We start from the raw sequence: 27,339 nt of genomic DNA on the forward strand, positions 1-27,339 counted from the left end.
CCCATGTTTAAAAAGAGCTCTTTACAGTAGGATCAATTCTTCACTCTTTTCTCAGTCGAAGAAATATGCACCAGCCTGGAAAGAGGACACTTGAAGGAGCATGTCTCTGTACTCGGTATTGTAGTTATACACTGCTGTTCAGCTCTATAACATGCTCCTACTTATGTAATTGCAAACATATTGCGTAAACTAGAAGCGACACTAAAGAGGCAGAAGGCCAGAGCTGCATGGCAACTTGCCGCATCTACGTCTCACAGGGAGAGAAATGAATCAATATCTGTTTAGTAAGATACCGAGGACTGAAAACTATCCGTGTGGTGCAATTCCGCCGGCAGAATCTCGGCGGAAGTTGTGTCATCCCGACTCCGATATCTTGGCACCGGAGGAGCCGAAGGGGCGGACATGTTACCGTTTTTGGCTGACCCCGAGCCGAGGTATCTTCAACATCTTCCCAACACATCCGTGATTGGTTGAATTGACAGTTTCGCTGGGATTTTTCTAGAATTCAAGTTCACTGCGGAGTAATCGGATAAGATATGGGTCAAGGAAAATTAACATCAGTGAGGATATCTTCTTGCCTCTTTTCCCTTGCTCTTCTTTTTGTATCCTCCACATTCACATACTGGAGTAATACAAAGATGGAATCCATACTATCATTACCCAGCTCGCTCTGGCAGTCTCTCACATTCTGGAAAGCCCTCGCAATTGGGTTCGCATTGCTAAATCTCAAAACCCTGCCTTTCGTGTGGCATGTAAGACACTCACCCTCCTCTTGTTGCTGCGTATACTAAAAACAACCAGATCCGCGTCTACCGCTACTTCTTCCAAAATGGCTACCTCATGACCCCCGCCGTCCAGCAATCGCCAAAGCCCAGCAGCGACATCCTAAAACCGAACAGTATCTTCACCCGCGCGCCAATCATGGAAATCGACATGAACATGCACAAGTCCAACTCGACATACTTCTCCGACCTGGACGTTTCTAGGACATCCCTCATGAGTTCCCTGGTAATGAAGGGCTGCGCACTCCTCGAGAAGCGCCTCCAGAAGCAGGGCAAGCGCGGCCCACTCCACTTCGTTCTCGGCGGTGTCTACACAAGCTTCAAGCGCGAGATTCCAGCCTACATGAAGTACGAGGTTCAGTCGCATATCGCCTCTTACGATGAGAAATGGATCTACATTGTGACCTATTTCTTGCAGCCGCGTAAGGGAAAGAAGGCGTCGGCCGATACGGACGAGGTTCAAAGGAAGAGGCTGCTTGCTGTCTCTATTAGCAAGTATGTGCTCAAGAAGGGGAGGTATACGGTTCCTCCTAATGATGCGTTTGAGGCGTCTGGGTATACGCCTTTGAATGCGCCTGCGGCGAATGGTGCTGCTAATGGCACTGCGAGTGAGAATGGATCGCTCACCCAGCGCAAGGAGATCAAGTCTGGCCGCGCTTGCGATAACAACAGTGAGTGCGAGCAATTGCTGCAGGAGATTCGCAAAGGGAAGGAAATGGTTCAACCATTCATCGACCAGGAAGAGAAGCTGTTGGACGATTACATGGAGAAGATGAAACTACCTGCGTTTATGTAGACTGCGATTAACGGTGGAGATACACTGAGCGTTGGATACATATGTCGCTAGAACAAGATGTTATAGACATGTACCATATTTTGCATAAGATATAGATTTTCTCTAACGTGTATAATGGTTTAACTTGATTGCAATTACATCCTTGGAAGGGCAGCTATGGACGATATCAAGAAGGTAACCCGGGTCCCTGTCCTGTGAAAAGAACTCCAGCCTACAGAAAGCGGTGTCCCAAATCATTACAAAAGGAACACGTTGAAACTTTACCATAGTCACATATTCCCGCACCCTCCGCAGCCATACGTAGACACTAAATAACTTCGATATCAAATAATATAGTATTGAAATCGAATCACCATATATTTGGATGTTAAATTATTAAATTATTGATATTATCAGGTCGCCCATACAGTATGGATACCGAATTCCTAGCGTTGAATCTTGAATTGTCGTATAGGAGGGATATTGAATCCCAATATACATAGATATATAGATTTCGAACATATTGTACCATTAGTGGGTCCCCCCATATGTCTTCCTATATGTAGATAAATACATAAATTCTGTATGAGTACTCGAGATCATGCTTGAGAGACTAACCAACACCCCATTCCATGCTCCTGAATACATCTGAGGAAGATCCAGCAGCATTATTCCCTGTTCCTTGGATACTTGGAGTTTGCTTGAGAGTCATGTAGAACGCCTGCTAGGAGTCTCGCAGACACCTGATTTCCCATTGAACAATCCGCTGCAGCTGCTACATCTGTTTCTGCCTGTGGTCAAATAATGCTTTGACAGACTGATAAACAGACCAGTTACTGGGCTACATTAAGACATATAGCAGTAAAAACCTGCTATGCTCACTGCTGCAAGTCCATGCTTCTATGATAGCTGCTGCTCTGCGGTCCTGATGGAAAGCGCAGCACGGCTGGGAAAGTATAGGCTCCTTCGTTTGCTCATTGCTTCAGGTGCAGCCACCTCCGTCTGATGGGCAGCCATGGCAACATTCTGTTGCAAAGTGCCGCCACTTAAAATGAGATTGAAATTGCTGTTGCTGGTTGACTGTGGGGCAGTTGTGAATTCACCGATCGATGGACCCTACATTTTGCAGTTGCTCAGGTTTAATCAGCGCATCATCTTATACGCAATTGAGAAGTCTGTGTTTATGGATCTCTCATATGTTGAAATGCTTTGTTGACACCGGCAGATGGGCTATTATTAGTAAGATTGGTTTATATCAGTCTCTGTCCAGCAGTTATACTATATATTTAAACATTGAACCCATCTCCAGGATGCGCCTCTCTCATAGATTTACCCATTGTCTCAGCCTCCATTTCCTCCAGCAACACTGCTTCGAATATTCCGCCATCAGATCCACCCCCGAAGCGATGGCGTCTCTCTGTCCTTCGCTCAGCGGAACATACTCTTGGCCATAACATTCTTGCCAGAGCTTCACCACCTCCTCGGCGTCCGGTTTTTGTTTTCTGAGACAGTAACGCATGCTGGAGCAGTGGACCTTGTAGGCAAGAAGGTCCAATGGGTCGACAAAAGGCAGATGGGATATGTCCACGTCTTCCAGCGCCACTGCCTGCGCAGGCAGGTACGGTGGCTGTCGTCAATCACGTTAGTTTGTCTTGATCTATCTGACCAGGGCACGCAAATGTACCAAATATGCTGGAATAATGTCCACCTGCACTAAATAAGAACATTTGGCCTCCCGTTTGTTCTTAAGCTCGTCCGTAGGTTTGTACTTGAAAAATAGAGGCTCTGCGCGCTCCTTGAACAAACCTGAGAACCGGGAGACCAGCTCCTTACGCACTAATTGGTAGTCAATAGGACGGTCAGGTCTGAAAAGCAGAACATCCACATCCTGCGCCAGGATGCATGCTTTAGTCAGCATGAGTTGTTAGATCTGGTTCGTCGGTCCACTCACAAAGGTTCGCCGGCAGCCTTTCAAATGATGCCGGACTGCCATCCCACCGACAATTGCAACCTTAGCTCCCTGCAGTTCTGGCATTGCCTGCAGACACTGAATAAACGTCTCTGCTGCACTTTTGAGTGCGGCATCAAGGACATCGTCAGGCAAGCAAGTTATGCTCATCTTGAGAGCTGCAGGTTTTTGGATACTGGTCGTAAAGGAAGTCGCATTCAAGTTGGAGTAAAGGACCGGCTCCTTCAATCAAACCTCGAGGGTGATTTCCTTGAAGTCGACATCTCTGAACCATGGTACAAGCCAGGACCATGTGGAAATGTGAAAGAGAGGTAGAATTCGAAGATTCTCTACCGTCGAGTCCGCCTGCGTACACTCGATAACAAAGCACCGCCCAGAGGTCCCGACAAAGAAACACCGCGGCTGAAAAAAACACTTTGATAAAGTTAAGAGAACACTCCGCGCTTTGTCAGGGACCCAGCCAAAACAAAAAAAGAAAAAAAAAGAGGAGGACCAAACTTCAAAGGAAACGTGCTGTAGGGCCATATCGTCCTTTGTTGTCAGATTGAGCTAGGTCTTCGAGAGCGCCGCCACTCGATGAGAAGGACAGGAAGATACAACCTTTCTTTGTCCCATTCCGTAATAACGGGGTTAAAGTCAAGGTCTCCGAAAAGTTAGACAAGGTAAGGGAGGTCCTAGGACAGCCTTAAAACCTTGCTGAACTGAGATCATATACGATATTGACTTTCGTGTGTAGTTTATCCTGCTCACGGAGACCTAGATAGAAAAATGCTGGACTTGGATGAAGTCCGCTAAGTACCAGTTGGCTAAATAGCTGCATTCTCACAATTGCCCACTTCCACTATTACTTCTCATGGTATTCCAATTTCTCCCTAGCGAATCCACGGGCATATAGCTTGAAGTGATCACTACCGGCGGGGCATCAGATCTAGAGATGGAGCTTCACAGACTTTTTCCAGTGTATATAATTCATCTGGACCTTGAGCCATCGAAGCCGTTTGCGGATCATTCAAGCGCAGATATGACACATTCCTATGCCTGAGCTCCTCTTACAATGGCTATTCCTGAGAGGCTCTTTCAATGTGATCGAACTATGAAGATTAGATCATCGATGTCAATCGACAGTGCTGATACAGAATGTATCGATTGGCTCTCAGCCCATATCCTCACTTTCGGTCATGACTTGAATAGTAACAAAGTGCTCCTCTTGGGAGAAAGGAAGTGCTCGATGGCCAAATGCTACCACGGGTAGCCCGAATCCTTGCGTCGTTTTGACAAAGCGGCCTGAGACCTCTTCTTTGCGGCATTTGATGTCTTTGAAAGACAAATCTTCATTTGTTCCTCAGTTGTGTTTCCCTCTCTCCTTAACATGACTGAACAAAGAACATAATGCATTGTCTGAGATGTTTCATTGTCGACTCTCTGTCTCTGGGACTTGTTTACCCCACCATATTGTGCTTGCAAACGACTTGTAAGAAACTCCATACCCTTGTCCTCAATGCCTTTGTTCTGTAGAGAAACATCTCACTTCACCATGGGTCCGTCAGAGACTGCCTTTCACAATGGCCTTCGCAATAGTGAATACTGTCTCCCTCATCTGGATTCAAATATCGCCAAATTCCTAGACTACAGCTTCATCAACACCATCAAATACAGCAAGTTGAAGCAACACATCTCACCCCTCACACAAACTTCCCAATCAACACTTCAACATAATGTACGGGCTCCTTGCCTTTGTCACATTGCCTTGGGCAATCACTCACCCTCGGCTGTTTATGGCAGCAACAGCAGCAACCGCATACTTCATGCAATCGACCGGCCGGACCCTTCACGACGTGCACACGGAATTAACCTCCCTGGCAGCTGGCATTCTACCCGGAGACCTTCGAAGAGATGACGTTCTCTACAACCGAATGACGGTCATTTTTCTCCATCTGTTCGTCTTCCGGTATTTCCGTCTTATCGTCCATCTCATCTCTTTCTGGCTCTTCTACCGTCCTACCCCTGTCCCCAGAAACCCTACCCTTTTCCCGTCTGACTGCACAATCATCCTCCCCACCGTTGATCCCGAGAACAGAGACTTTGAAGAGTGTATCACCTCATGCCTTCGGAACAAACCAGGTGCAATCGTTATTGTTACTGTTGGAGACCAGCTGACGAAACTGACCAAAGACATTATCGCCCCCTACAAGTGGAGATTCCCGAATACCGAAATCTCCGTCAAGACCGCCGACGAAGCGAACAAGCGCCGACAGGTCGCGCACGGCCTTCGATATGTGAAGACCAAGATCACCGTCCTACTCGATGACCACGTCTTCTGGCCCACCGAACGCTTCCTCCCAACCATCCTTGCGCCGTTCGAAGATCCAAAGGTGGGCATCGTCGGAACGAACAAGCGGGTCCGCCGTACCGACACGGGGTTCAACATTAGATCGTTCTGGAATATGCTTGGTGCGCTATACCTGGAACGACACAACTTTGAGATCCGTGCAACTAACGCGATTGATAATGGCGTATATGTCGTATCTGGCCGCACATCTGCGCATAGGTCCGAGATTCTCAAGGATCCTGAGTTCATCGCCGGATTCACGAACGAAAGATTCTTCTTCGGGTTGTTTGGTCCCCTGAACGCCGACGATGACAACTTCATCACGCGCTGGGATGTCCGACACGGTTGGAAGGTCAAGATCCAGTACTGCCCCGACGCAATGATCGAGACGACGTTGGGTACGTATCCCAAGTTCCTCTCTCAGTGCTTGCGCTGGGTTAGAACGACCTGGAGAAGCAACTCGGCCACCTTGTTCACTGACAGAACCGTCTGGTATACCCAGCCGTGGTGCGTGTATGCCGTGTACTGGACCTCGTTCGTCAATTTTGCGCTTTTCTACGACGGTGCGTTGGCGTATACGCTGCTCAAAAGCCCACTCGGAACCGCTGACAACCTGAAATATCTCGCGGCCTGGATCTTCTGCACGAAGATGGTCAAGCTGACGCCGTACTTTCTCCGCGAGCCCCAGGATCTTGTCATGCTGCCGGGCTATTTTGTCTTCGCCTACTTCCACAGCTTGATTAAGCTGTATGCTGGGTTGACCTTCTGGGAGACTAACTGGGGAGGCAGGAACCTGTCGGCCATCAATAACCGACCTGATGGCAGCGAGGATAACGATGATGACGCCGACGATACCAGCGACGATAGCGTCGACGGCGGCGTGCAGCTTCCGCCCACTCCGCCTTCATCACGCCGGAGAAAGACAGCCGGTAGTTCCAGCTCGAGCAGTGGAGCGGACGACGGATCTAACGCGGGTAGGACGATCAGACGTGCAGGTAATTTTTCGGGACCTAATCGCGTACAGTCTAGGACTTCCACCGTCGGCACCAGGGCACCACGGAAAACGCAGGTTCAACCTATGACAAGATTACCCTCCTCAAGCACATCGAGCACATCGAGCAGCACCTCGTCACGATGGCAGAGGTGTCCCGGGTGTCAGAAATTGCATTCTGACCCTGGCAGTGTGTGCCAAGTCAGGGATGTATGGGGTCGATAACCAGGCCCTGTCAGGAAACTGGTAAGTTCAATGAGTCCACTCTTACCGGGAAAATGGCGCCATCTTGCTTTACTGTTGTTTTTTTAGCGTGGAGTTATGGGAGATGTGCATGATAGATAAACTTGATATTTCCGCCTTCTCCTTAACGTGTACCAGCGATTGAGCGTAGCCTTCTCATCTAGACGTACATTATTCAGCACAGGCGCCAGCAGGAAAATGTCTTGGAAACCTACTATAATTGACATGGTAGGAATAGCAGTGCGCGAGAGAGCCCAGTTAAGTTCGTAGTGTGGAACTGGAAGAAGAACTTATGATTGGGAACCAACTTGATGAGAAAATCGCATGAACTCCAGACAGGGCGTGAGAAATCAATCCAATCGGCATCGATATCATTTCATCTCGCTGCATTTAGCCGGGATTGAGCTGCAATATCATCCTTCTGTCAGTTTTGCCACCAATCACGGCGGATACCCCGTGATAGAAGCAATGTTCACCCCATGCGGAGGCATCTAGTCTGCGGGGAACCCCGTATTTCCCAGCAGCTAATTTGGAGACAGCTTAGACCTCGGACACCGCACCTTTCTCCTCGTGGATCAAGCCAGCACCCGGACAGACGGACCGGTAGCCGTGTAGATTCACGATATGGGTGATCTCATCGAGTCAATTCCCGGCGGACTGATTAATCCATTGCATATATACACTGCAAACCTTTCTGTTATCATGCAATGTCGAGGATTGAGCTATCACCATCATGAGAAACTGGTTCCCACAGCTAGGACTGGCGGCGCTCTGCGCCACGAGTGTCGGGGCAGCCACCGCCAAACATGCATACGAGTTCAAATCCGTCGCGATTACTGGAGGAGGCTACATCACTGGCATCGTGGGCCACCCGACCGAAAAGGATCTGCTATACGCGCGCACCGACATTGGTAGTACATATCGGTGGGAAAAGGGGCTGAACAAATGGATACCGCTCACCGATTTTATCGGCGCCGAGGACGAGAATCTCCTCGGGACGGAGAGCGTGGCTATGGATCCGACTGATCCCAATCGCTTATATCTAGCGCAGGGCCGGTATCTTAGTTCGAACAACTCGGCATTTTTCGTGTCAAATGATCGGGGAGCGACTTTTACGCGATACCGGGCGCCCTTTCCGATGGGCTCGAATGAGATGGGTCGGAATAATGGGGAGAGACTCGCGGTTAACCCGTTCAAGCCGAATGAGCTCTGGATGGGAACTCGCAACGCTGGGTTGATGAAGAGTAGTGATCGCGCGAAGACGTGGACGAATGTGACCAATTTCCCGGATGCGGCGGCCAATGGGATTGGAATCACGTTTGTTATTTTCGATCCGCATCATGAAGGGACTATCTACGTGGGCGCTTGCATTCCCGGCGGATTATACTATACGACCGACGGAGGAAAGACCTGGGAGTCCATTCCAGGGCAGCCAATCCAATGGGATCCGTCTTTGCTGGTCTATCCCAACGAGACACAGCCGCAGAGCGCAGGACCCCAGCCGATGAAGGCGGTATTAGCATCTAATGGAGCGTTGTACGTCACCTATGCGGATTACCCTGGACCATGGGGAGTGGCTTATGGCGCGGTACATGTCTACAACACGACAGCATCCAAATGGATGGACATAACACCTAATGCTAACAACACCTCACCCAAACCGTATGCCCCCCAGGCATTCCCGGCAGGTGGGTACTGCGGTCTGAGCGTCGCAGCCGACGACCCAGATACTGTTGTCGTCGTCTCACTCGACCGCGACCCGGGCCCAGCGCTGGATAGTATGTATCTCTCCCGCGACGGAGGCAGGAGCTGGAAAGACGTCTCACAGCTCTCCACTCCACCAGGTAGTGGAGGGTACTGGGGCCATCCCATCGCCGAAGCAGCACTTGCGAACGGAACAACGGTCCCCTGGCTGAGCTTCAACTGGGGACCTCAGTGGGGCGGATACGGCGCGCCGTCCCCCGTCAAGGGATTGACCAAGTTCGGTTGGTGGATGACAGCCGTGCTCATTGACCCGAGCAACCCTGACCATGTCTTATATGGAACAGGCGCAACGATCTGGGCGACTGATACTATTGGCCGCGCGGATAAGAATACAGCGCCGAAATGGTACATACAGGCCCAAGGGATAGAGGAAACCGTCACGCTGGCGATGATCAGCCCGCGGAAGGGAGCGCACCTCCTCAGCGGAGCGGGTGATATCAACGGGTTCCGCCACGATGATCTCGACACGCCGCAGCCCATGTTTGGCCTCCCTGTGTTTTCGAACCTGAATACCCTCGACTGGGCGGGACAGCGGCCAGAGGTCATTGTCCGCGGTGGGCCATGCGGGCATCAATATCCGGATGGATGCGGCCAGGCGGCTTATTCGACGGATGGAGGGAGCGAGTGGACCAAGTTCCAAACTTGCATCGCCGGTGTTAACACCAGTTCAACCAACCCAGGCGTTATGACTATCGATGCCTCTGGGAAGTACGTCGTCTGGACGTCAGCCATGTATGTCGTCTCGTCGAGTGTGCAGGCTGTGACCCCACCAGCAAACGGTTCCGGGCCGTATGCCTCAAACGACTGGGGCAAGACCTGGACATCGCCTCGTGGCCTGACGGTGCAGACGCCTTACATTAGCGCCGATCGCGTACAGCCGAAGACATTCTACGCTTTCTCCGGCGGAGTCTGGTACGTCAGCACGGATGGCGGCCTCTCATATGATGCTTTTAATGCAACGAAGCTGGGATTGCCTGCCTACACCGGCGCTGTCCCTGTCGTGAGCGTCGACAGGGCAGGCGAGATCTGGCTAGCCCTCGGTACCAACGGGGTTTATCATACTACCGACTTGGGGAAGCACTGGAAGCGCATCACGCCCAAGGGAACAGTCGCAGACGTGCTCACGGTGGGTGCAGCAGCTCCCGGGTCTAAGCAGCCGGCACTGTTCATTAGAGGCTCGCCTGGTCATCCGGAGAAGAGCGATTATGGGATATATCGGTCGGATGATAACGGGTCCACATGGGACCGGGTTGATGATAATACACATCGTTATGGAGGATTCAATCTCATCCAGGGAGACCCTCGAGTATATGGACGGGTGTACCTGGGTACAGGCGGCCGTGGTCTTCTCTACGCAGATATTGCCCCGCGGCGATCAGAAGAGAAGGGTAATGTACCAGGGACAGGAGGTATTTGATTAGCCAAGGTAGACAATGCTCAAAATGATATGAGACATTCCGACGTCCCAAGGAAAATATCCCTGTATGTAAAAGAATGACCATGGCATAGCACGCACCAAGACAGGCCTGACTCCATAGGAACTTGTCATCAAACACACACCGAGCAAAGGAGACCTGCCATATTGAACCCTCGAGGTAGGTATTACTCCCGAGCGATAAAGGAGCAAAGCCTATCAATCTCCATGCACTAAATCGATATAGGCATCTGGCTCGGATTTCTCCTCTTGTTGAGTCTCCGTTCCATGAACTTCGTATAACTTAAACACTGACATTTCCTCAAGGCAGCCAGTGACAGTGACCACAATTCAGAGTTTCGGGACCCTAGCTCAGCTGGTGCGCTCCTGTTCTCGCCATACTCATTCTTGCGGATGGTCTAAAGCTTCACAGGAAGCGCACGAAGTGAAGACCTCGGGGAAGAAACTCCACTTCAACTGTCTGGGAGTCACAGTTTCCAAGTAGTTCTTACATCTCCGTGGCCAAACCGACACAGTTGGCCCTTGCGATTGGAGTGATGTGGATTACGACAGCCGGGCGGGCCTCGGCCTCGACGCGGTCAACGTTGAAGGGACAAAGAAGACTCCAGTCTCCGCAAAGCTTTGATTGAACGGCTCGTATGATCCTTTGTTTGGCTGCATTGAATCTGGATTTTGGGGATGATCTGGCGGCAATATAAACAGCGACACTGATCACGCAACCAATGAGATGTGATGCACAAGATTGTGGACCTATCTGCATTCATACTCACTTCCTTCAAGTCCCGGAGAATACTGTCTATGTATTCACCGGCCCTGCCGAGTGCATAATACATGCGATGGCACGGTGGGCCTCGAGAAGCTGGGAGTCGACCGACGGTACGAATGGGACTAAGTGTCCGATGATGCCTCGCGTTCATATTGCCTCCAGATCCCCAAGCCTCTTCTTTTCTGTTCCGTCCTCGAAGCTCAGGACCCAGAATCGTCAACCCCACGTCTCGCCTCTTGCTCCTTCGCCACTTCCTCTTCTTGACCCTTTTTGAAGGCCTGTTTCGCCTCTGATTTCTTGAGACCTTCGACCCGTCGCTCGATCCCTTGCTTGCCCTGCGCTACGTTATTCGTGCCGTCCATGTCATGATGCCGGAAATAGCCCTGAATGATTACATCAACCTCCCGCTTCGCACTGGCGACGTTAGGAAAATCCTTTGTTTCCAAAGAAGCAATTATTCCTAGCCCATCTGGGCGTCGCAGCCAGACTTGTTCATTCCGTTCCAGATGTCTCGCAACGCGCGCCTCGGTCCTCCCACAATTGTCCCAACCAACGATTCGGACAGCGTGCATTGTTACAATCGTGTAGACCTGGAAGCTGAGCCAAAGAAACTGTGTGTTGTTCGGCATCCACAGAGAGCTGATTAGCCCAGCCGGAAAATAGAGCATGAAGAGGTAAATGAGAGCCATTGACAGGACCTCCCTCATCCGGTCCCTTCGGCCCGCCGCCCCACTATCCCTTACTGGATGCCCATAATGCCTGAAGAACTGCAGGACCGCTCTCGGCGGTCCTTGGATTATGGCGAAACCATGCGTGGGATCATCGCTTTCGTACAGCTCGTCTTCGAATCCTTGATGGTCGCCAGCCTCCTGTTCGTCGAGTATCGAGTATCGGCGGACGCATGTGAGCAGAGCCACAAGCTTCAGAGCCAATGGTACAAGCATATAACCTGCTAACCAATATGTTTTGAAAGGCTTTGCAGCAGCTGCCGTGATCGCGATGACAATCGAGGAAAGCTCGCTTAGGACAGTTCCCAAGACCGTCCTCCAAGTGACACTTGCCTCGGCGATTTCAACAGAACCCTGGCCAGCGTGATCCGCATTTCTTGCGTAACGCAACTTAAGGTGATGGACCAGCTGCATCGCACGGTACGGCGGAATCTGATCCACCGCAGGGTCTTCCGGATCCTGTACTGCTAAGTGCACATCCCGATTCCGGCATGAAACTTCTCTCAGAACCTGTACCCAGAACCCATTTCTCGAATCCTTCGCATTATCCCTTTGATCTGTATTCTTACCCGTCAGATGATAGTACTTAGCCCCTAGATCGTGGTAAAACGTGGTCCCCAGCATGTCGCCTCGCCGCATGCCAAGGTACAATCCATTATTGCGGAACGTGTCGAGGGACTCAAGTGCCGCCCCGTGAAGGGGCCCCGACATGGGCAGGAAAAAGGCAAGTCTGATCAATACATACAGGTCTGCGTCGTTGTAGAACCGCTGCGGCCAGAGAAGGCGTTCGAAGAAGGACTCTGTTGAAGCTTCGGCGCCTAGATAACCGATTACAGAGCCGAGGGCGCCAATTATGACCGACATGGATAGACTTTACAAGTCGTTCTGTTGATGGTTTGGAAAAAAAATGGTAGGGCGAATATCGGTATTCTCTCTCGATTGGGGCTCCTATGTGGAGCGGACTGATACAGAGAGAATAGTTCTTTTCGTAATCTTGAACCGGTTAGCTATCGGTTGTGCCATGACAAGATGTCAACAGCAGCTATCTTCCACATATACAAGGCCAGCTATACACCGAAAAAAAAAAAAAAAAAAAAAAAAAAAAAAAGCCGAAAGAATAGTTTAGAAGCGTTCCGTAGTGGATGTAGTGAAGGGAAAACGAGAATTATTCGGGAGCTTGTAGAGGTAGAAATCTTCTTGGTATTGCTTGCCCTCTTAATGCTTGCAAAAATTCAATGCGTCAGAGTCCCAACACCAAGAGGAACAGCGCTCTAAGAAGGATATCGCGGTTGATAGTCATCGCCCTGATCCCGGGGTGCCTGGGGCAGGATGGTGGAGGGAAGAGGCATGCGCCATGCCTGTGCCGTCTATGACAGGCCCTAGCCAAGACCCTCCCATTGTCCGCAGAATCCGCAAGAGCTCACACGTAGCACAGGTATTTAATGGCTGAACATCATGCGATCATGTGTACGTGGTACTGTACTGTGATTTTAGGTTTTTTTGCGGTTTTTTGGACCAAGGCCGATCCCAAACCCGCATTCAGATAAGCTCTAAGGTTAACTGTTGAACTTTCATGTATGATGTCGACTCGAGACAGGTGACGTTCACGATCCCCACCATCCACCAACCAGACCGGATGTTGTGATGAGAAGGACACTGGATGTTTGCAACATGTTGAGGGATCAGCTACGGCGGATTATTCGTACTGTTGTACATCGAGGAACACAACGAAATTTTACCATAATTACATAAACCCACGCCCTCCCTCAGCCAAGATAGAGAGCATCAAACAACCTTCTAAGATATCTACTATACTATACCACATATTAATACAATAGGGATATCAAATACTCTCGTGCTAAGGATGTCGAGTACTTAGATAGCAGTGAATAGTGAATATTAGCAAATAGTTAAAGTCTATATATTTAACTATAGAATGAGAAGGGTGGAATACCTTAGTGTAGTTCCCTACATGTTTAAAATAGGTATACGCTACTATATGATTATTCGATGTCAAAGTATATAGCATTCGGTATCTCTACGATATGGGTGTTATATATCCTAATATATTGAGCTGACTGCTATTTCATAGAGGCAGTGGCAGTAGGTAATACATGTGGCATACAGTAAAGACCGCGTTCTTAGTCCATATCAGCTCAACCGCTGGTGTACTCATCACATTTCTACAGATTTTAACAAGGTCTTTCCAACCTCGACAGGTGCTTTTCTGTAATGCCTGCAGGCCTCGGGGTTCGGTGTTCCCAGTGCAAATGTGGCTCGCACTTACCCGAAGAATGACTCTGCACAACATCTTTCATCCCAGGCGATTCAGACAAAAAATGGATACTTTCACACGCACTTCGAAGACGTCAAGTTCTAGGGAGCTGGAGAATCTGATTGCAGAGACCTCACAAATATTGCCTGAAGATTATACAGTCCAACTTCTTGACGCATTCTTGCAGTTTAAAGAAAGTGGTGTGGCGGCTGGCATACTAAACAAAGACTCTGATATGCTGGACTTACAGTACATCTTTGGTACCGCAGTCGACCTTGGATTGGCGGAATGGGTGACACCAGAGACTTTCGGCCTCGAGGAGTCAAGCGAACAAGAACCCTCCACAGTACACTCAACGGGAGAGCGAGCCTTCAATGCGGAACTAAAATGGGTCGTCGACCTACAGTCACCAAGCCAACTGAGAACGCTGCCGGCGAAACTCGCCCACAGTGGACATTATGAATGGCTAGGCCCAGAGGGAACCGGATCACCCAAATACCTTTGGGACAGCGACCTTTCGCAAACGGTTTTAGCGACCCCAGAACGACTCCAACAAGGCTACATCGCCGTCTCATATACCTGGGGAAGGTTCAAAGAAAGCTACGGCCCGGTCAACGGCACTCCCTGGAATGTCCCGGTTATCAAGTCCAGCGTTTTTGGACAGATGCTCAATCAAATGAAGGATATTATGGCCGTTATTCCGGTATGCCGATATTTCTGGGTTGATGTGCTGTGCATCAACCAAGATGACGAGAACCAAAAGAAGGAAGAGATCGCTAAGCAGGCTTCTATTTTCGGAAATGCTAAGGCGTGCTTAGGCTATTTATGGTCGCTTGACTCTGAGGACGAGCTCGCGCATATTATGGCAAGTTTTGGAGACCAACTGCTGTGGTCGCTTATCTTAACTTCATCCGATTTTCGAATGCAAAGTCAACTGAATGGTCTCGAGAAACTCCCGGCTCATATTCAAAAGAAACTTGACGGAAAACTACGGTTAGACCCTTGGTTCACGTCCCTCTGGGCTCTTCAGGAAATGGTACTAGCTCCGGCGCAGATTTGGATGACAAGGTCTGGCAGTTTCTGCACTGTGAACAGATCAATAGTAACAACTCGGTTTTTTGCTCAAGCACTTGAAATAATGAATTGGGCACTCGGATTCCGTCAACAAATGTGGGATTCTGCCATCGTTGGCGGGTGTCCCGTCTTGAGTCCAGTGGACGCAGCAATTGCCGCTTCTCAGATATTGGAGAGGCATCTTACCGAACAAAATGAAGCCCAAAAGTCGTGGGAGCATAGCGTGACGGCCGAACAGCGAAATGCGGCGGAGATGAGAGTCAAAGACATAAATATTTTGAATGTTATGATGGGTCAGGACCAGGATGTCCGAAACGTTCCCGAATCCCTGCAGAAAAGACAGACCGATGAGATCATAGGTTCTAAAGCCTTGAAGCGCTGGCTAGACTGGGGCTTTGGAGAGGCCTGTCTCAACATTGCGGTCCAAGCATCCCGATCAGCCATCATCGTTGCCGGAGCAAATCGCCATACAAGCAAGCCACGGGCGGAGGCTATGCTAGCTGCGCTCAAGATTTCTCAACTTCCCCAAGAATACAACCCCAACGAAAACTTGACTCCTGGTGCTCTACCACAGTGGCTCCAGCAAACATTGGTGGCATTTGAGTCTTCAATGTACTTCTACGTCTCCCATTCGTGGAGATCTATGTCCGAAACACGAGCACAATCATCTCCCTTGTTCGTCAAGCACGATTCGTTCCTGGCCTACGACAATATCCACAACGAGTCAGCACCTGCGATTCCCGCTCTCGCGTCTGGGTTTCTCACCAGCATGCTGCCATCAATGGGAACCAGATCCTTCCCACTCACTGACTTCACTCTAACACATTACTCCGCATACGCAACGTCGGGCTGGCATCTTCACCGCGAAGGCGTCATGCACCTCCCTTACGGCGCTGCCATCCAAGACATCCGCAACAAAGATACGGGGGACATGACTCTGACGACGAACGGGCCCGAACATGAAGTAAGCACCAACTTGCCCTCCGCCGTCCGTGCCATTCAAGAACTTGACTACGTCAAAGAATCCTTCGGCCAGTCTTGCCGCGTCATTTTCCTCCCTCTGCTTTATATAGGAGACCCAACTGCAGGATTGCCGCCTGGTCGCAGCCACACTCTCACCTCAGCAGGAGACAACCCAGTGGTCCGGGGAATTGTGCTGGTCAGCCGGGGATCCAGCAAACGACACCATTCGATGACCTTCTGGTCGAAAGCAGGCCTGTATTCAGCAACGCTCGTCCGCGTTAAGCCTCTCGAGTGGCAGGATGGTATCCTGGTTGGTTCTGCGTTGGAGGAGTCCGCGGTTACTAGGGACAAAGAGCTATGCGACTTCAACTTGTGCAACAAGCCTTATTTGTGGGGACCGAAGGTCAGGCGGCGGTTAATCGACGTTGATTGAGTTGAAGTAGGCTATGCCAGGCTTTAATATATGATTGATGTCCGACTCCCAGAAGAGTATAGTCTGAGTCTGGGACTAATAACTTAGACTACTGCTGGTGAATGCCACCTGCAGTTATCTTTAATAATCTTTGATATGGTGCTTTATGATTTATTGCTTGTGAACACCGCTTTCCATGAATAAGGATTCGCCTTATCTTCATGATTCTATTTATACCTGCCTTTTGTCTGTGCTTACAGGAAGAGGCGGCCGAGGCCGAGGACGAGGACTTGCCAGAGGGGCGGACCACCAATACTACAATCTAAGACCTTATCACTTCATAGTTATGGGAGCGGCATGGCAGTCTTCCTGTATCACTAGTCACTGAACAGAAATCCGGATGAGGAGAGCGAGGAGGATGAAGACCAAGGAACTCGCGACTGAGGTAACATAATGTCCTTATCAGAGAACAGGGTTGCCAGTATCAAACATCCAATAGTGGTGTGTCGAGATCATGAGTCGGAATGGGATTTCCATCTGTTCTGAAGTTTATGATTTCTGTTCAGATCCTATGACACTGGACCAAGGAGTGCGACGTCCGGAGACATATTTACATCTATAGAGCACGACGAGCTGTCAAAGACTGTCAGCGCTCAAGCCCGTATACTGTCCCTATACTGTAGAACAGGTGTAATGAAATATCGCATATATGGAAGGAGTGCTCGTCACTGTGTACATCTGCTTCCCTGCCCACAAGGCATCGCCCTCTCATAAAGGATGCAGGCCGCCCTGCTCGACACATTGACTCAACTGACATGACTTCTGCCTGATGTTCCTGGCCCTTGCCCGGTCACTTCAGTTGCCAAAATTAAATTCCTTCCATATCTTTCATTGTCGGCTTCTAGCAATAGTCACGAACACAAGCAGCATACTTGGCATTGTAGCAGGGAGAATAGCAGCTAGGGCTTGAAGCGCAAGACGCGGAGCAGGAGCTCGCCGCCAGAGAGGCACAGCTGCTCTTGCAGGAACCTGGAGAAGTGCTGTCAGCTTAATACTACAACATACAAGCGGACATTGTCGCTGTGACCGAGGCTGAGGCTGCTTACGTTCGACAAGTTCTGGTTCAGCGACAGGAGAAGCTGCAACAACGGCTGCAAGACCGAGAGCAATCAAAGCGGTGATCTTCATTTTGGCAAGAGATTGGATTTGGGTTTCTGTGGAATGAGCGTTCTTCGTCTGGATGGCAGTTGCGATGTCTTGGAATGTTGTTGATGGAACATATCTCTGGTGCTGGCTGTTGTGCTCCTTTTATATCTTTGGACCAGCCACTTGTCTCCCAGGAAGGCGAGCGATGCTCATTGCTGACGGCAATACGGCCCGATATTGAAGAGTAGAGACGGTGAGGATAGTAATCATCCACACTGGGGGTTCGCTATGCGAGCTTCTCGGAGAAGGAAATACGAGATATCAACTTACTAGCGGCTTGCGCTCTTGACTCCTCAGAGAGGTCTCGTATCCAGAAGCTGAACGATATACGCCAAGTGCGCTCTATGCCAAATCCAAGACGGAACACAGCTGCATGCTCGTATTCATTGTGATATGACAACCTACGCATAGACATTGTTGAATGAGTAGCATATACGGATACTTTGACCAGCTTTGGGCTCCGATAATGGAATCTGGGAGGAAAGAAATTCGGCTAAACAAGAACTGGGAGAGTAGTGGCAATATGGAACCAGAGACCAACAGAAAGCCAGTGATATTCCAGCACCTCATATCTAAGAAAAAGAGTGTGCGGGGAAGGGGACTCCTGACCATATCACTTAGGCGAGGGCCAAACTCTGATGTATGAATATTCCAATCAAGTTCACCAAGGCTTGTATAAACTATGTCATGGCACAACCTGATTATAGCCAGCAACCTTTCCTGCTCACCCTGGATATGCGAATGTCGTCTGGAAAGTTCAGCTTCAGTATGCTGGCGCTCCACACTAGACAAGCCGATATCAGTCTTGATGTCTTCTCGGTTGGGGCCATCGTCGCTTTCAATAAGTCGCAGGCTATGGTAGAATCCTAGTGTCCTCATTCGCAGGCCAACGCGTATAGAACAGCGGGCCTAAACGGCCGCACCATATTCTCTTCAGAAACTTAGGTTGAGTCTGACATATCCATAGGTCCCTACGCCAGCCCAACACAAATGTTAGATTCAAAGACATCATGAGGGTAAAAGGACAGTATTACGGGCAGTCCAGACGTACGAAGATATGGTGACATCGACATAAAATACTGGATGGAGAGAAAAACAGAGTATGTACTCTGTAAACGAGAGAATATGGTGTGAGTGGGAGCAACTTGAAAGCGCCACGGAGACGGTTAGATTCTGTATCTAGGAAGCCTACTCTGCGGTACAATGTGTGTGTCTCACTAGGCTGCGTGCTGACAAAGTGTATGGTGAGCCTATGACCTGGTGCACTGAGCAAGAGGTTATTCAAGGCAGAAACCTCGAGGGAGAGGTGGGTGGTGACGCCTCGACCGCCACAGACAGGAGAGAAAGACATACAATTTGCTAAAACACAGAACTATGGACATTCTCCAAACGCGGATATAATCGTGTGTGTGATGGCTAAAGTAGTGGTTATTCCAATACGGCTTGAATTCTGCTCCTCTCTACATGCCTTCTGAAGATGCGATTATTGACCTTACGAATGGTTCCGCTGAATGTTCTCGGGCACAATCCACTAAAGCATCAACAGCGAAGAAGGTAAACATGAGCAAGGTTCTCAACTCTTCACTTGTTTGCCTTGAATTAACACGTAGCTGAAGATCTGAAGGCCTGATAAAACTGCCAAGTCAAGGGTTTATTGCCGGGAATTCTTCGCCCGATGGGAGCAGGGAATCCTAGTCATAGAATTCTATCCTGGACACTCGTACGTGGCATAGCTCACCAATAGTCCTCCCAATGTAGGAATAGTTGGCTTGTAAGGTATTCGCGTCGACTCTAGACTTCTTCTCGCCTTGCAAAAAGTGGTAGGCAACATGCTTCAGGGGACTCCCAGACATGGATGGCATTATTTCCAAGCCGACTGCTTTTCTCTCCACAGCAAGGAGAGCGCTTAGTATCCGGCAATTCCGAATACTTCATACCTGATACCATAATGCCTCAGCATGTATTTTTGGCCCAAAGATGGCTACGATGGGCCACAGTCCAAGTGTAAGCTTGTTTAACGAATCATTTTGTTGACATCCCAGGGGCGAGCAGGTGACAAACAGCGCCATGTACATATGCAGCAGTATTTATCCCTCGAGAAAGATACACAGTAAATCTAGTTTTAAAAAACTTTCTGGCGGCAAAAAGCATATTCATGCATGGCAGGAACTTCCACGTCCTGAGTGTGGAATGCAAGATACCATCCCACATGTCTCGTGCGGAATGAACGATATCAGCGTAAATGAAAAGAGTACTCAATCCGATTCTAATGAATCTAGACCGTGAGTCTACACGTTATCAGGGAAGACCCTGCATATCTGGCTTCCTCAATGCGTCATAGCCGGACCTTTTATCCCGAATATGACGGGAATCGAGGGTAGTTCATGATTGGATTTCCTGTATACAGCTGAGATTCATTCTGCATAGAATGATTAGCAGGTCATGCAGGTGAACAGAATTGATTTGCCCCGCGTACCAAACAAGTACTTGAACATTGTGATCCATACCGGCTGTCATTCGGTTCCTCCGAACAGGGGTCACCCGATGCAAATGACCAAATTATGAGCCGTCGTTGATATCAGAATCATGACAGATAATCCTGCACCATGCAAGTCGGCGAGTCTCTGTGCTAGTCTTTCTGTCGGTCAGTACAGAGGTTCAAAGAAATCCGCTGGTCCAGGTATGCTATCAGTGATATCTAAAGCAGAGCGCGACATTCCAATTTCAACCGACAAATTCTCAACCGAACCACGAGGTGCTTGGAACACGTCAAGCTATTGAGTCCTGAGATAGGATGATAGGACCCACCAGCACACAGGCTCCCTACAATCTGATGTTTTGGCCCGCAGGTCGCCGGTGGCGCGCACTCAGCTCGTGAACATGCGTCGGAAAAGGAAGCTAGGGCCTGAATATCGGATGCATGGCGATACCTGAAGATTTGCAGGCAGTTTATGAGCACACGCCACTTTAGCGCCATGACAGTGGTTGCACGTCAGACGTGGAGCAATGGCCCTTTGATGATCCGCATTCCAAAGCCGCCCCAGATTTGGCTTGGCCAGGAGCCCTTGACGCAATGGTAGGACAGACATAAAGCCCAAGTTTAGATTTCTCATACTCAATTGGATAGTGAACGGCCGACATGATGTTATCTTCGCACTTGACATGATCACTGTCGGGCAGTAAGTGACATGGATCCCTATGTATCCGATATTGTCTTATTCAAGCTTTCCACGCCATCCTAGCCGACCAAATTGCTGCCACGACCGGCCTGGCCAGTCCAGAATGAGGCATTTGATGACTCCATCCAGGTGCCGTAGTCCGATTGAAGCGAGCGCACTGAATCATCCAGAAAACAACATGCATGAATTGCAAACCATTCTGATTCACCCTTCATCGGGCCTAAATTATCAGCTTGTCAGGGGACCCTTACTTAGCACGCAGCACTTATGAATTCATATCCGGTCTCCAGTTCAGTGTTTGACGACTGGCAAACTTGGCCGGCCTTCCTTGCTATCCCTCTGCAGATGCGGATGGCTCTAAGGATGCAAGGGACAAGAAGGCATGCGTGCTAGTTCGTGTTCATCTAGTGGAGAATATGAGTCTGTAGCTTGAACGACAATGGACAAATCAAATTGCAGCGATAGTTCAAGTTTGATGTCAAGGTCCTTGACTGGAATGACTTCGGTCAATATCGTTACGTTCGGGCCGAATAATCGCGAGTCTATTCACCATAGCAATGTCCTGATCACGATATCCCTCTATAGACGGCCTTGTGACAATAATCATCGACCCGGTCAACAAGTCCTTCAATAGATGATAATGTACAATCGACCCTGGAAAGCCTTGTAACAAACAGGATATCGCTTCTCAATTGAGCAAAGAGTACTCGTTCTCTATGGCATTAGCACTCCCATCGACAATTGTTTGCGGCTCGCAGACCCCTCCGCCCTCAAGAGAGTGCCTGCAGCGCATTCGATCAAATCTCAAAGACCCGAAGTTGAAAGAGCTTGCCAAGGTAGTGGATGACCTGCCACTGTTTTGGTCGCATTTGGTTGAGGTCAAGCCCGTCTTGAGCCAAGTCAACGGCGAAGCTCTGAAACAGTTGAAAGATTGGGCTAGGGATGAGTGCTCGTTGGAAATACCAGAAGACCTGCCAAACATCCTATTAGCACCGCTCACAGTCATTATTCATCTGGTTCAGTATCTCCGCTTTGCGCACTCCTTGGATGCCGACGATTCCCAAGAAGACAGACATCGGCGTATTCTGCATTCCACGTGTAAAGGTGGATTCCAGGGGCTTTGCACAGGCTTTCTCAGTGCTGCCGCTCTGGCATGCTCCAAGACAGAAAGAGACATATGGTGCAACGCTACTGTCGCATTGAGATTAGCCACGTGCATTGGTGCCTACGTTGACCTGGACAGGTTGACATATGACAGTACAGATGTTCACGCCTGTATGATCATACATTGGGAAGATAACTGTGTACAGGATCGAGTAACAGAAGTCCTGAGAGGCTATCCTGGGGTGCGTATTGAGACATGATGCGGCGACCCAGTGTCAGCGTGTCAAGCTAACAGCATCTAATAGGTGTACACGTCTGTCAAGCTCGACGATAGAAGCATCACCATCACAGCCAAACAGTCCCAGGTGTCATCGCTGCGGGCCGAGCTGGCAGCACGAAACGCTAAGGTGACGAAAATTCCCATCCACGGACGATACCATAGCAGAACACACGCCGAGATTCTTCAAGATCTACTTGAAATCTGCAACAACGAAGAGTCTCTACGTTTCCCCATCATCAACACACCTTTGGTCCCATTGAGAAATAACATCACCGGGGACCTGATCACATCGGCGGAGAAGCTGCATGAGCTTACCTTGAAATGCGTGTTGACAGAGCCAGCTGACTGGTATTCAACCATGACGGAGACTATTTCCAGCTTGAAGTCGCAGCCTGAGAAAAACCAGCGGCCGCTCATATTGGAATTGGGCCTTGTGAGCTCAGTCCCACGATCACTTACCGCATCCGCCAACCTCCAAGTTTTCTCGCCGCCGTTGACCTCGGCCGTTTCGCCGAAAGAACAGAAATCGTCAACGAAGGATGAATATCGCTATGACTACCCAGAGCACTCTATTGCTGTCATTGGAGCTGCTTGTAAATTCACTGGTGCAGAAACTATGCAGCAATTCTGGGAACTCATTCGAACAGGAGGCACAATGATCGGTGACTTTCCCGAAGGCAGAATTGCGGTAGACAAGTCATTGCGCAACACACCGCGGGAAAAGCCTCTGAGGGGCAACTTCCTTTCCGATGCAGGCCACTTCGACCACGGACTCTTCGGAGTATCCCCAAGGGAAGCTACTTACATGGATCCGGAACAGCGCATTGCGTTACGTGTGGCGTACCAAGCTGTTGAGTCCTCTGAATACTTCGGGAGCGACCTCACAGACAAGAACATTGGCTGCTACGTTGGTGTCGGAGGTTCCGATTATGAGCAGAACGTCTGCTCTCATGCCCCAACGGCATTTTCATTCACAGGCACTGCTCGAGCCTTTGTGAGCGGTCGCATAAGTCACTACTTTGGGTGGACGGGACCATCAATGACCATTGACACTGCATGTTCTTCGTCAGCTGTGGCTATCCATCAGGCATGCAAGGACATCAGGATGGGCGAATGCCGCATGGCCCTGGCAGGAGGAGTCAACATAATCTCCTGCCCGAATATGCAAGAGAACTTGGCGGCAGCCAGGTTTCTGAGTCCAACTGGTCCTTGCCGTCCATTCGATGCTTCTGCTGATGGTTATTGCCGTGGAGAAGGATGTGGTTTTGTCATGTTGAAGAAGTTATCATGCGCTGTGGCCGACAATGATGATATTCTAGGCGTGATTGTCGGATCGGCAGCGAATCATTGCGACGGCAACAACGCAATTACTGTCCCAACATCACACTCACAGGTCAACCTCTATCGCAAGGCTCTGTCTCTGGCAGCAATGCAACCCAAGGACATCACCTACGTTGAGGCTCACGGCACTGGTACTCCGCGGGGAGACCCAGTCGAATGCAGAAGTATTCGACAAGTGTTTGGGGGTTCGAGACCTACATTGCATTTCAGCTCTGTCAAAGCCAACATCGGACATACAGAAGCCGCATCAGGAATTGCAGGGCTGCTCAAAGTCCTGTTGATGATTCGAAATCAACGAATACCACCACAGGCCAATTTTACTGCGTTGAATGCATCGATTCCGCCACTTGAACCTGACAACCTGTCGGTCCCAATTAATGAACTCGAATGGAAGGCCACTTTCCGTGCTGCTTGCATCAACAATTATGGTGCAGCGGGCAATAACGCTGCGGTGATTGTTTGCGAGCCACCTCGGCCAGAGTCTAGTGCTAGCAATAATGACAGACTCTCTGGATACCCATTTTTGATAACTGGGCAATCAGAAAGGAGTCTGAAGATGTACTTCACTGCCCTTAGTCACTGGCTAGACAATACACACGCCCCATTGTCAGATATCGCGTTCAATGTGGTTCGAAAGCAGAATCGGACTCTTCGACATCGAATCGCCTTCGCTGCAAGTTCGCTAAGTGACTTGAGAAGCATTCTTGGACAGAAGGCGAGACCACATGAACAAATATCGTCGCCTTCAATCAAGCCCAAGCCGGTTGTTCTGGTCTTTGCAGGCCAAACCGGGAACATTGTCTACCTGCCCAAAGCTGCGTATGAAGGTTCAAGGCTGTTGCGATCACACATTGACGAGTGCGACGGTATCCTCCGCAGGATGGGCCACCGTGGCCTGACCCCATTCTTGTTTGACCAACAGCCCATAGAGGATGTGGTGCTCCTTCATTGCCTGTTCTTCTCGTTGCAGTACGCTTGCGCCGCAGCTTGGCTTGGTGCAGGCTTATCCGTCCACCGTGTCATAGGCCATAGCATTGGCCAGTTCACTGCAATGTGTATCTCAGGGATCACGACACTTGCCGATACTCTTAAGCTAGTTGCAGGGCGAGCCAGACTAATCCAGCAAAAATGGGGCAAAGAAAGGGGCTGTATGCTTGCCGTTGAGGTAGACAGGCAGGGAGCTCTCGAACTGGCCCGCTCAGTCCCAGATCATAAGATAGAGATTGCATGCTTCAATGGGGCCAGGAACCACGTTCTTGTTGGCACTGAAGTAGCCATTCACACCCTCGAAGCCAAGGCATCCTGCAAGACTCGAAGGTTAAAGACTACTCACGGCTATCATTCTGAGCTGGTTGACTGCTTGCTGGATGACTATATGGTTCTGGCACGGAATATCTCATATGCGACGCCGAATATTCCAATCGAAACATGTTCCATGGGCGGTAGCTGGAAGGAGTTCACTCCCGAAATGGTTGTTCGTCATTCGCGCGAATCGGTATATTTCTTCGATGCTATTTCTCGAGTTAACGAAGAACTAGGACCTTGTACATGGGTTGAAGGAGGCGTCGGATCCAGAGGCATAGCACTTGTGAAGTGCGCCCTTGGGATCGAGAACAGCTCAGGGCATTCCTTTCATCGACTACAACTGGATTCATCAGAACCTTTGGCATCACTAACGGAAACCACGATGCGGATGTGGAATGAAGGCCTTGATGTGCAGTTTTGGCTGTATCATAACACAGAGAAGACAAATTTTGCCTCTTATGATGTTCCTGGTTACCAATTTGACGAGAAAGCTTTCTGGCTTTTATATTCTGATATAGCGGGCCAGAACAACTCTGAGTGGGAGAGGATCATTTCTGACCAACACAAGCCACTAGTCTATTTGCTGCGGGACGAAGGCTTCAGAGGAGAACCGCGAAAATTGCATTTCGGAGTCAATCATTGTCATTCAGACTTTATTAGGTACCTGAAGGGCCGCGAAGTCCTTGGGGAGGTATTGTGTCCTGTGTCAGTGTTTGTCGAGCTGGCCGCTAAAGCTGCGGCCATTTCTGGCGGCTGCGAATGCTCGATGGCGTCTGCTCATGTACAGGTTCTGAATCTGGAAATCCATAACCCGCTCGGGCACGCTCCAGGAGTTCGCATTGGCCTCAGGCTCAAACACGTCGGACCATGCAAGTGGGGATTCTCGATCATCAGTGAAAAAGACGCCCAGAGCATATGTCACGCGACAGGAACGATTTCTCTTAAGCAGGAGCGACATGGCAAATCCGGAATGGGGTCCCAGTGGTCAGTGATCCAGCGGGTAATCGGTTACAGGCATATCCAGGATATCATTGATGACCCTTCGGCAATTTCCATGAAAGGAAGCTTAATATATAAAGTGCTGGAGAAAGTCGCCGAGTACAAGCCTTGCTATAGGGGCATCAAAGCCATGACCATAAAAGACACCGCGGCAGTCGCCCAGCTGCACATGCCGGCAATTGGTCGCAACAGCTCGGAAATAGCAGTGTGCGATCCGCTCCTGATGGACCAGGTCACATTGATCGCAGAAGTACTGGCGCTGTGCAGGGATGATTGCAAGAGAGATGATGTATTCATCTGCTGTGGCCTGAGTGAGTTGATCACATTCAAGAGTCTCCAATCAGAGATGGGCCCATGGACTGTTTATACTCAACAAACACGCCGTGGGCCCAGGGAGCTCCTGAGTGACACATTCGTATTTGACTCAACCAGTAAGCAATTGACCGTTGCCATCCTTGGCGCGAGGTTCGTTCGGATTACCACCACTTCCCTCGACGGAATCGTCCAGAGAGCCAGTCTCAACAGTCAGAGTTCGGAGCTTTCAGTCGAGAGAGAAGCGGTCTACAAACCGGCCACTGAAGCTCGCCAGCCCTCAGATGACAGCGAGATCTCAGATATTGACCCTATACTGAGTGGCCTGCTTCACGAGATAACTGGAACTGCTCCAAGTGAGATTTCCGCCAGCACACTCCTCGCGGAAGCCGGTGTCGATTCCCTTGCCGCAACTGAGTTGGAGAACCGAATTCAAGAAGTGTTCAATCTTCATAGACCGATCTCCCTCTATGAAAGACAATTCGACGTGGGGACGCTCTGTCGAGAAATTCAGATGCTGCGAGACGACCGGCTTGCTCGAGCTTCGCGAACGACGACTGCCACACGGAATACTTCATCCTCTCTCAGTCGACGTACATCATCCACTGGATCAATGTTTGACAATGCGGAGGTACGACCTATAAGTAACAGTGATGCCGTGCTTGCCCAGCTATCAAGGATGTTGTCGGAAAGCTTCAACGTCACAGAGAACATACTCCCTCAAACTGAGCTTCGAAGTCTGGGTCTGGACTCATTGGTCGCCGTCGAGCTCGAGTCCGACCTACAACAAGCATTTGGCTTGAAGATGGATTTGATGCAACTGAGTCCCGAGCTTACGATAGGCAGACTCGCTCGGCTTATTTTGGCGTCCAAGTCTTAAAACGTCTTGCCTCATCACACCTTCCAGGGTGGATTCTGGACAGATTACGGAACCATAGAGCCAGACGTACCTCGGCTAATAAAGCGTTGAAATACTGGACATAGTGATGGTCGTTTCGTTTTGCTCTTGTCAAGAGTGTGGTGGATGCTTGGAATGCAGGAAGCAGAGGAAAGACGCCAGAGTCCTAAAAATTGAGCACTAATACCGAATTATCTCCGGACCGCACG

At 49.8% G+C, this 27,339-nt stretch overlaps 7 protein-coding genes across 7 annotated transcripts; 5 read left to right on the plus strand and 2 right to left on the minus strand.

Moving 5' to 3' along the window:
* Nucleotides 1–638: 638 nt before the first annotated feature.
* Aud_008980 (acyl-CoA thioesterase) lies at nt 639–1,578 on the plus strand (the record flags this gene model as incomplete). Its single annotated transcript, XM_043293845.1, has 2 exons — nt 639–752; nt 802–1,578. The coding sequence occupies 2 exons, from the start codon at nt 639–641 to the stop codon at nt 1,576–1,578; spliced, it is 891 nt and encodes a 296-aa protein (XP_043149780.1).
* A 1,300-nt stretch (nt 1,579–2,878) lies between these two features.
* On the minus strand, nt 2,879–3,676 carry Aud_008981 (uncharacterized protein; the record flags this gene model as incomplete). Its single annotated transcript, XM_043293846.1, has 3 exons — nt 2,879–3,184; nt 3,242–3,445; nt 3,509–3,676. The coding sequence occupies 3 exons, from the start codon at nt 3,674–3,676 to the stop codon at nt 2,879–2,881; spliced, it is 678 nt and encodes a 225-aa protein (XP_043149781.1).
* Nucleotides 3,677–5,241: 1,565 nt separating this feature from the next.
* Aud_008982 (glycosyltransferase family 2 protein) lies at nt 5,242–7,071 on the plus strand (the record flags this gene model as incomplete). The annotated part of the gene is made up of 1 exon (XM_043293847.1): nt 5,242–7,071. One exon carries the CDS (start codon nt 5,242–5,244, stop codon nt 7,069–7,071), a length of 1,830 nt encoding a protein of 609 aa, XP_043149782.1.
* A 751-nt stretch (nt 7,072–7,822) lies between these two features.
* Aud_008983 (putative endoglucanase) lies at nt 7,823–10,270 on the plus strand (the record flags this gene model as incomplete). Its single annotated transcript, XM_043293848.1, has 1 exon — nt 7,823–10,270. The coding sequence occupies one exon, from the start codon at nt 7,823–7,825 to the stop codon at nt 10,268–10,270; it is 2,448 nt and encodes an 815-aa protein (XP_043149783.1).
* Nucleotides 10,271–11,254: 984 nt separating this feature from the next.
* Nucleotides 11,255–12,646, minus strand: Aud_008984 (uncharacterized protein; the record flags this gene model as incomplete). The annotated part of the gene is made up of 1 exon (XM_043293849.1): nt 11,255–12,646. The coding sequence occupies one exon, from the start codon at nt 12,644–12,646 to the stop codon at nt 11,255–11,257; it is 1,392 nt and encodes a 463-aa protein (XP_043149784.1).
* Nucleotides 12,647–14,121: 1,475 nt separating this feature from the next.
* Nucleotides 14,122–16,527, plus strand: Aud_008985 (uncharacterized protein; the record flags this gene model as incomplete). Its single annotated transcript, XM_043293850.1, has 1 exon — nt 14,122–16,527. One exon carries the CDS (start codon nt 14,122–14,124, stop codon nt 16,525–16,527), a length of 2,406 nt encoding a protein of 801 aa, XP_043149785.1.
* A 5,080-nt stretch (nt 16,528–21,607) lies between these two features.
* Aud_008986 (non-reducing polyketide synthase spyA) lies at nt 21,608–27,112 on the plus strand (the record flags this gene model as incomplete). The annotated part of the gene is made up of 2 exons (XM_043293851.1): nt 21,608–22,237; nt 22,301–27,112. 2 exons carry the CDS (start codon nt 21,608–21,610, stop codon nt 27,110–27,112), a joined length of 5,442 nt encoding a protein of 1,813 aa, XP_043149786.1.
* Nucleotides 27,113–27,339: the final 227 nt, after the last annotated feature.

The sequence above is a fragment of the Aspergillus udagawae genome, assembly GCF_001078395.1.
Source record: "Aspergillus udagawae IFM 46973 DNA, scaffold_7, whole genome shotgun sequence".
In the NCBI taxonomy this organism is placed as follows: Eukaryota; Fungi; Ascomycota; class Eurotiomycetes; order Eurotiales; family Aspergillaceae; genus Aspergillus; species Aspergillus udagawae.